This window comes from Musa acuminata, chromosome BXJ2-9 (genome assembly GCF_036884655.1).
Source record: "Musa acuminata AAA Group cultivar baxijiao chromosome BXJ2-9, Cavendish_Baxijiao_AAA, whole genome shotgun sequence".
NCBI lineage: Eukaryota > Viridiplantae > Streptophyta > Magnoliopsida > Zingiberales > Musaceae > Musa > Musa acuminata.
In genome coordinates, this window is record NC_088346.1 from 3,509,313 (window position 1) to 3,519,315 (window position 10,003).

At 42.3% G+C, this 10,003-nt stretch overlaps 2 protein-coding genes across 2 annotated transcripts; both read right to left on the minus strand.

Annotated features, from left to right (window-relative positions):
- Positions 1 to 1,209: 1,209 nt before the first annotated feature.
- On the minus strand, positions 1,210 to 3,217 carry LOC135622566 (reticulon-like protein B2). The gene is made up of 6 exons (XM_065124523.1): positions 2,951 to 3,217; positions 2,237 to 2,417; positions 2,002 to 2,143; positions 1,855 to 1,924; positions 1,589 to 1,766; positions 1,210 to 1,470 (listed from the first exon to the last, which is right to left on the minus strand). The coding sequence occupies exons 1-5, from the start codon at positions 3,141 to 3,143 to the stop codon at positions 1,597 to 1,599; spliced, it is 756 nt and encodes a 251-aa protein (XP_064980595.1). The 5' UTR covers positions 3,144 to 3,217; the 3' UTR covers positions 1,210 to 1,470; positions 1,589 to 1,596.
- A 5,182-nt stretch (positions 3,218 to 8,399) lies between these two features.
- On the minus strand, positions 8,400 to 9,330 carry LOC135624050 (uncharacterized). The gene has a single exon (XM_065127523.1). The coding sequence runs from the start codon at positions 9,280 to 9,282 to the stop codon at positions 8,599 to 8,601; it is 684 nt and encodes a 227-aa protein (XP_064983595.1). The 5' UTR covers positions 9,283 to 9,330; the 3' UTR covers positions 8,400 to 8,598.
- Between the last annotated feature and the right edge of the window lie 673 nt (positions 9,331 to 10,003).

Sequence of the window (10,003 nt, forward strand, 5' to 3'; positions counted from 1 at the left end):
TGTTTCGAACAATTTGTTTGAATAACTTAATGGACCCAAATGACATTTCCGCCATCCGCCATCCGCCATCCGCCAAATGGCACAGCTTAAGTTAATCGTAAATACCTGACAAAAAGTTATATTGCTTTATGGTGCAAAGGAGGTAAAATATTTTAAAATTATACAAAGCAGAAATATCTGTTGACAAGAAAGCATCGAAGATTTTAAAAAGTAGGAAACTCCGTGTTTGACTATAAACGCTGGTTATCACCATCAATTCACAAAACTGGCAATTGCAAACTCAACACCGTTCATAGCTTTTATATGCTCAAAGAATCAACCACCCATTCCAGCATAACAATTCGATTTTCAAGTAAGAATCCTAATTCAAACTCATACAGTTACTGTGAGGATCGATGAGTTTGCTTTTCTCCTGACTTTTGAATCTTCCAGAAGAAAAGTGGGAGCACGAATAAGAAAAGTAACAATATTTTGACCGGATAAAAAGCAAAAGCATAAAAGGCCACAGGCACAATATACATATACATATACACATACATATATGTATATGTATACATATACATCCTCGATCAAAAATCAAGGATGACACTTCCTTTGAAACCAAGGGTCAGGCACATCAAAAATCAAAATGCAACTTACCTTAGATCTATCATGAACTCAATTTTCCATGTAACTTAACAAACAAACAAACAAGCAAGCAAATTCACATAAGGCTATCAACAGATATAACAATAAGGTACCTAACCTACTTAGTTAATTGTCCCTGATTCATCAAGATTCAGCCTGTCAAAACTTAGCACCAAAAGATGATATGAACCTCATCTTTGAACAATGTATCAACACTCCAAAACAAAAAGGCAAACAGATCAGACCAACTTCATTAGATTTCCAAACGTAAAAAAAATAAACAAAAAAAAAAGAAACAAAAAGACAAAGCTGATGATCCCATTGAAAAAGAAAAAGCACAAGATTGCCATAATTGTCAGGTGATTAAAAGTTTCAGTCCCATAAGATCTTCTACGACATTCCCAGATGCTGTACTTAACAAAATTTCCAATCTTGTGCTAGTTAAATGGGTCGGTCAAATGGCATAAATAAATTTTATGTATGATATCGTATTCTCATTGATGATTACTTCTAATATGTAAGAAGGTAAAGGAGAAAATTTACTGACCATAAAGGAAGGCATGGGGAATTGGAGATCTTCACTGCAACAACCACAAAATGGTAATTTTTGTGACATCTGGTTGGTTATAAAATCGTCCAAGATGACATGCAGAATGACTAACAAACCCCATAAAAACCTGATACCAACACACCCATATGATCCTAAACATTACATGTATAGAGCCATAATATACAATCTATAGAATGAAATACAATCCAATGCTCATGCCTGGTACAACAATGCCAACATAAATACAAACCACGTCATAAAAACCTGAGGCCACTCCAGCAACCACCCTAGAACTGTAAAAAGACAAGACACTTAGTTAAGGATTAAAGAAGAGAGTTAACAGCAAAAATAAAATGACTATAACATGGAAAACCATAATCATCAGTGACCAAGTGGGGGACCACAGAATACCATTTTTCTCATCGGAACTTTTTGTCTTTCAATGGCCCCCTAGGTATCTTGCTCAGACATTTGGCATGAAAAACTGCATAGTGCTTCTTGAACTCCACTGTTGCTTTCTCCGCAAACGTGTCAACTCGGTCTTCATACTTATCATATAAGAAAGGCACGGTGTGCAGTGTCACAAAAGCTTCATATAAAACAAAGGAGAACCGTCTTCAGATGCAATGCAAATGCAAACCAAAGTATATATTATAAAAATAGTAATATCACGTTACCAATATAAAACAAAGTCAAGAAGTTGCAGCAGCTTCCAATGATTGAAAGAATCCACAGCCCAGCAATCACCTGAAGCCAAAACAGAAATCAGGACCAATTCAAAGTAACTCAGATTTCCAAACTCTCTTCTATATCAGGGAGCATACAGCAAGGAACTTCTTCAGTTGGCGTCCTGTCGCAATTTCCCTTAAAACAGAAAAACCCCTGTTGATCTCATATGTGAGAGAACGCGATATGTTCACAGCCAGATCTTCAGGAATGCTCACCACAGGAATGTGAGGCGGAGACCTACCATGAGTAAAGCACAGCAAATACAATCAGACAATTTCATGTAATTCATTAGCGGATCATAAGAAACAAAACCAACAGTGATGATCTCACTTGTTTATCAAGGTAGTAGCATTGGACCAGAGGAAAAGTATAGCAAGGGACAGTATAAGACAATGACAGACCAAAGTAAGCAAATGGTACTCCATTAGTTCGAACAAGATCCAGATAGCCGTGGCCCCACCGAGCACAACAGCAGAGGCTTTCTTGTTCTTCCACAGGAAAACATCAGCAGCTGCAAAACATTCAGAAACATGAATTATTGTAGAGCTCATATCAACATAAAGCTATTGACCGTTTATATAAAGCTACAAGATTATACAGGCTAATTACAGATTAGCTCTTGTAGCTTGATCTCTTTAGCATCCCGATCTCTATACTTACAAAATTTATATTGAAATCTCTATACTTCAAAATTATCATCACTGGTGTCTCGACAAACCAATTTAGGGCTTCATGTTCCTTCAAAACATTCACTAAAGATCTCGCCCTGGATTGCTGAACCCAGTTAGGGTTTTACGTTCATTTGAAATTTTTCGTTTGAAGGTGGTTGGTTAAATGGGGGTAAAACCCTTTCAAGAAAATAGATGCAAACCCTAAATAAATTAGCCTACAGATGGAGATCGAATTTGTCAAGATCGATAGAACTCCGTAAATCAGACTACCCAAGATCGCATTCGAACAGGCATCGAGAATCTAAAGAAGCAAGATCGAAACAAGAAACGAACACATTGAAGGCATAAAAGAGACGGAAGAGGGAGATCGTACGCTTTCCTCCGCCCAAGATCTGGTGGACGGGCTTCTCCCGGCCGAAGAGGTGGTAGATCTTGGACTTGACGGCCTCCGCGACCACCGACGCCTTCGACTTCTCGTCATCAGAATCCGACGACGACGAGTCACCGTCGCCATGGATCTTTTCGTTTATCTGCTCGATCAGCGTCTCCTCCCCATGCTCCGCCATCGCTACAATCGCCTCGGAAACCCTCTCTGTCCCTCCACGACTTGAGTCTTTCTCGAGGAGCGGCCTATGAGGAGGGCACCATTATCAGTGTCTCGCAGAAGCGATCGGACCGTCAGAACTAGACGGCGTCAAGATCGTCCCAACGCACAAACATCGTAACGTCGAGCGGACGGGATTCCGTTTGCTAACGTCACCACTGCCGACGCCCGTACGTGGCACGGTGCGAGTGTGCCTTCTGCCGGAGGCAAACAAGGAACGACTTAGGAAACGATCAAATGATGGGGTCCACCTGTTTGGGACGCATAACAATACGTGGCTGGAGATTGCATCAGTGTGATGGCCAATGGAAGGGTGAAACGTGGCAACAAGTGGGCGGCAACTAGACGAAGGAAGATTCTAGAGAGACTGGGAGGACCGAGGCTGGAAAGCTTGAAATCGCCGAAAGGTCCTATCGCGTACCCGTATGGAGTACCTGATCCACGTACTCCTTCGGCGATAGCTTGTCAGTTTTATTAGGGGTAGAAAAGATGAGGACGGATTCCTCCCACTAACCGATTCTTGAGCTGTGCTTTCGGCGGGCCCACAAACCTATACTTGGGCTGGCGATGCTTTCCGCGGCAAGTGGCCATGGCGAGCGGGCCCACGTCCCCTGTCGTGTTTTCCTTTATTTTCGAACGGACATGTCAGGCGATATGATCAACTCTATGATAACTCTATTATAATGTCACTATCGCTCGTATTACGATGATTGCTTATTTGTCAGGGAAAAGACATTCAGGTCTGGATCAATCCGAATGATATATATATATATATATATAGAGGATTATCGATAGTACCATTAAGGTGTAAACATGAGTGTTCCATCAACATTAAGATCAATATAAGGAGATATTTGGTGAGATATACTCTCTTATTTGCACCTCACCTTTTGTGGTAGAGAAATCGAGGGAGCATATTTCTAGAGAGAAATCAAACGAAATATCTCTTCCTCGCACTAGAATTCTTGAAATTTAAAATCTTTCTTATGAAAAAAAAAAAAAGAGAGAGGCAATGATCAATGTTTAATATCTACAAGGGCAAATCCTTACCCCTTGCAGTATTGCATATAGCCGACCTACCAAACTTGATCTCGAATATACCGTTATAATCCATATCGGAGGGTTTGCAAGATGGGCAAAAAATATAGGGCGATTGTGGAGTTGTGGAGTAACACTACCGAGGATCCTTATACATAGTTGGATTTGAAGAAAACATACAACTCAAAGCTCGTCGATCAAGTTGCCATGGCCAACAAGTTCAAGGCCTGAAGGAGGTGTTGGAGTCTAAGCAATATATGATACCAAGGTACCAAAAAGAGGCAATCATCGAATATAATACCTCCATTGGGTTTAGGAGGGATCAAGAGAGGTCGGGGTCACCTCATATCAATATGAGTACCATGTCCCTTTAGCCCGTTTCAAAATAAGGTATCCTAGGATGAAGATTAAGGAGGATCCATTCACCGATTACCCCGAGGATCAAAACATCTCGATGGTGCTCGAATTGCCTTTTGACGACGGTCCTGACTTACCACCTCACCTTAACACCTAGTCTATTATCTCATACTATGTTGGTTTATATTGAGTCATCGGGTTTGTCTATTTGACTTGTTCCTTATGTCTTCTACTTGTAGTATCATCGACTATGTCTGTCCGATCAGTCTTCTATCTTAGTAGGTCGACATCTCATTTTGGATTAGAGGCTTGACTGAGTTGATGTAATCCTATTTAAAATAATGAAACTTTCTTTCCTCAACTTGCAAAATTGATATATTATAAATATACATACACCTTACAACCGATGCCAAAGATATAGTAGATTAATGCTTGATGTTCGGGGCATAGTCACCCCAACTTAAGGGTAAAACTTCTTTAAGTTTATAATGTGTCATGTCATCGACAAGACCACCCCTTCCTAAGGTAATAGGTTCTATCACAAATGACCTTGATAACTCGATATGACCCTTCCGAGTTGAGCTTACTATAAGATCTAGTTGGGTCGCTAACTCTAACTTTTTAAAGCACTAAGTCCTTTGGTCCAATTCTCCGAGGGTAAACACCTCGGTCATACAACTTGATTACCGTTTTTCTATATCTCAGTGCTTTTAGGTATGCTTTTGCTTTGACCTCGCTGATTAAGTCAAGTCCGACTCGAAGTCCTTTTTTGAAGATTTTCTTATCAAAATTCTCAACTCGATATGTTGGAAAGATAATCTTGGGTGGTAGGACATTCTTGGTGCTAAAAGCTAAGTTGAATGATGATTCTCCCAACTCAGTCTTATGTGTCATCCGAGAGGCCTACAAGATACTTGGTAACACATCTTAGCTCATCTACCCAAGTACTTTTTGCCCCAATGACCCACTTTTCTAAGTTGGTTTATGGATGAGCTATTGAGCTGAACCTTAGTTGAACTCCGTAGGATGGGCAGAACTCATTAAACTTTATATTGTTGAATTAAGTTCTATTGTCGGTATGGCTCTTGAAATTCTGAATTGAGCAATGATATTATTTTATATGAGTCTCTCAACTTGTTGGTGGAAAAGATCTAAAGAACCTTCGTTAACCCGAGGCTAGTGGAAAGGGTCTGAGGATGTCCATACCCTACTAGGTGAAGGGTCATTCATAATCGATCGAACTTAAAAGAACTACTAATTGATATTGTATCCGCGCAAACCTCTGACATCTATGGCCAGTAAAACTCTTGTCAAAGTACTTTGAAGGTGAGGGTTCATCCAATAATGTATTTCCCACAAATACCCTCATGCACCTTGATGAGCACCCTCTTGACCTCTTATGGTGTTATGCATATAAGTAATAATTAGCTAAAAGACATGCGATATAAATGATTATTAATTATGTAATACTATACTTAATCATGCTTGACTCTTTGGGCCAATGTGGGGTCTGTCAGGAGCATTCCTTTTTTTTTTAAGGATAGGATCTCATCTATCTAGTTCGGCTCTTCCCCAACTATAATCATGTCATGCTCCTCAAAGGTCTAGGTTGGTAGCATCTTGACCAATGACCAACTCTCCTTTAGGGCCTGAGTTGATGCTACTTTAGCAAGTGTAACGACTTGGGTATTCTTTTCATGGGGGCCTTGTAACTCATTGAGTCGAGAAGAAACGAGAGGATATGAGCCCTCTCATGAAGGTTTGTATTATGAGCGATGGATGAGCATCTATCATGCCTCATATTTTATTGGTGAATCGAATGACAGTCTGCAAGTATTTTATTCTCCTGTTGTCTAAGTCTGAGAAGCGTTGCTACCGATAACCTCAGGCACATATTCTCGAGGAAGTGAAGTTCGAACTCCCTCATGATATTTGTAAAAGAATCGATAGAAAGTGGCTTCAGTTACGCATATTTTTCTTATGCTAAGTCTCTTAGTGTGGTTGGGAAGGTGTGGTACATCAGGATGTCCAAAGTCTCATACAATAATATTGGGACACAAAAAGCTGTAATATGCTCTATCAAGTTGGCACTGTTATCGAATGTCTCCAATGACAGGAGGCAAAAGCTTGCTATAATCAGTTTTTCATAGATTTTCTAGGTGAATGACGATTGATCGAAGGTGGGGTCGACCAACGCTTCTCCTTTGGATTAATGGAACTCTCATCACATCTCCTCCAAACGTCGATCCATTTACTATAGTTTGATTTGCAAGGAATCCTCTATCGAATCAATTAATTGGGTCTCAGAGTCAAGCAAGATAGAGTGGTAGTGTGGTTTACTGAATTCCATGGTTAGGGAGAGAAGTGCCCCCTCAGTTGGACGTTCAACGGGTATACGATGCTCTTGAGATGTCAGCACCATGTTAGGTAGGGAAACTTCGATTAGTGTCAATGCAGGTGATGGTTGAGCCGATGACCACAGTTAAGCTGGTGGCACGCTTATTGGGCTAATTGTGACAACTTGTATCATGCTCGTTAACATCTGCACTTGTTAGATGAGATTAAATGACACTTTAGCAGAGACAAACATGTGGCCTAGAAATGCAGGGCTCAAGTTGTTAAATAAACACCAATATCACATCGATGTTTACATCGAGGTGAATGTGTTCATGTGCAAAAAGGGTGATTGCCACCCCCATTAAGTGAAAGTACTATAAGTTAAGGGTAAAGTCTTCTCGTTCGAGTATTCATTGAGAGGGTCAACATGTAAGCGTTCCTACAATATCAGACCCTTCTTTTAGCACAAAAAATGTTGAGAGAAGAAATCGTTAAAGTTACGATCAACTCGATATTGTCTATACCCATATGCGTAGAATTATTTGAGGTATTTTCGAGATGGAAACACTGAGCTCCTAAGGTACCACTTTTATGAAGATCGAGGTCGATGTATGTTTCTCGACTTGATTCCTCTAATGCCCAAGTTAGTAATCCGAGATATATGAGTACGAACACGAGTAGTGAAAAAAACGTAAACCTCCAACTTATTATGTTGAAGATGAGTTTTATACTTGGTTGTAAAGGGGCAAAATATTTAATAAAATATTTTGCAGAAAGACAATCTCTAACGGTCTCCCCTCGATCTCTTTTCCACATGGGGCAATAAAGGTGAGAGCAGTCCATAACTATTGAACTCTTACGCACGTGGGTAGACAGGTAGAAGGTGACATTATAATGTATTTTCTATTATTTATATTTTTCACAAATATAATAACTATGATTCATAACATCAAAAATTAGCATCGAGTTTGTCACGTCACCCACAGATGAAGATTGTCTGATTGAGTAGCATATAAAAATTAAAATACTATTGATAGGGAAAGTGCCAGTACTACCAACTCATGATAACACCCGAGTTAAGGAGGCCACCTAAGCAAAAGTATGAAAGCTCCCGCCAACTACCTATAGCCACCGATTGGGGATCAACCCACGATCTCTGCCTATCCCGACTTTCCAAAGAGAGCCTGTACTCACTCTTTGCTGGCACCACAACTGAAGAAAGGGTCATGCCCCGGTACTGACTCGTAGTGTAGGATTCCTGACACTACAAGATGACTCCCCCACGGGTAAGGCAGTCTATCTGCCCAGATCAATTGGCTCCCTCGTACAAGCCACTTCTCTGCGCTTGCTACGTGCAGGCCAACTCTCCATATTGGCTCTCTATGCTCACGTCTCACGCCAACTCTCGACATCATCTCTCCAGGAAGGATCTATACTTTCGATCTTGAATCTAAGTCAAGCCGACTCGTTAGTCGACGGCCCAGTGTAATAACAACTATCAAAGCAGATTTATACAAACAAGGATTAACACAAATGAATCAAAGCAGATTAATACAAACAAGGCTTAACACAAATGAATCGAATGTGACGGCAAACAAGCTGAAGTAATTATTAGGCTACTCCAGTGCGGTCAACTGAATCAGTGAAACGATCGGCGAGAAGACACAGCTGATTGCAATTGCTCTTCACTTCACGGTGGCTAAGCAATCGGTGCCGGTTATCTGCTGCTCCGCGATGGACACTTCCATGGTGATGCTGCAGTTGAGCATCATCTCGATGTCGCGCTTGTACACGCCCAGCACGCTTACCCTCCCTCGGATGTCCGTGTAGCTCGTCAGCTGCAGCTGGGTGCCGCTGAGGAGGCCCATCGTGAGGTTGAGCTGCGTGGCGACGCGGTCGACGAGCACGTCCACCCGCACGCCCAGCCGCGCCGTGCGGTGGGCGGGCACCTTCCCGATCGGCGCGTAGGCCACGCCCACGGTCTCGCCGCTGTAGTAGAAGTCGGTGGTGCTGTTGCCGAACCGAAAGGAGGCCATGTTGGGGTTCTCGATGGAGATGTCGGCGTCGAGCGTGGCGTTGATCGACAGCGGGCGGCTCCGGTCGGTGCCGAAGTCGAGGTCGATGCGTTCGATGACGAGGGAGTTCATGGTGAGCGTTGGGTCCTTTACCTTGAAGAGGGTGAAGGAGAGGACGAGCACCACGACGCCTACGATGACCGCAGACGCCGCGCAGCAAAGGAAGCAGAAAAGGGCGCACCGGCGCTTGCGGAGGCGCCGCGCAGGTAAACGACCGATGGCAGCGGCGTCGTCGGTGGCGTCCGCCGAAGGCGATGACACCGCGACGGGCTTGGTCTGCTCCTTCTTCTCCATGAGTTGGGGAAAGAAGAGGAGGAGGAGAAGAAGGTTGTGAGCCTTATTGATTGCGTTTGTCTCGTTTCTTTGTTTTGGATTAGTTGGGGCGAAGACGGTTGAACGGAGTTAATAGTTTGTTGAATTAAATGCTATCGAGTTGGTGAAGTTTCTTTTTGACTCGTTATATAACCTTTCCTATATACATCGAAGACTGATGTTGAAACCAATAGAAGTACGCGCAAAGGTATTAATAATGTCTTAACTACATTGAAAATTCTCCACGAAAGGATACGTTTCTAATTGAGTCCACCTCAACCTGTAAGTATTTAATTCCATCTTGCGTAGTATTTTTGAGGAGGAAGAGGAGAGGCTAGTGAATAGCGGCATGCATATCTTCAACAAGCTTGGTCAGGAAGTCGTCAACGGTGACATAGTTGACTTCCGGATAAACATCACAAGCTTCCACCACAACAGCTGGATCAATCTCAAAGTTGGTCTGTTCTCCATTTATATAGACCGAGCGAGCTACAGCGAGCAGCAAGTTGAATGGGAATGGAGAAATCTGCATCGAGGTAGCGAGCATATACCTTGAATCTTCTTTAGGAGCTTCTCTTCAGGGACGTAGCTCCTCTCGAGAGTCTTGCCGCTCTTCTTCTCCCAGAGGGATACGAGCTCGTTAAGAGTGCAGCAGTCAGCAGGTGATCTCATGTAAAGAAAGGGTGGCTGGAAGGCCTTTGAT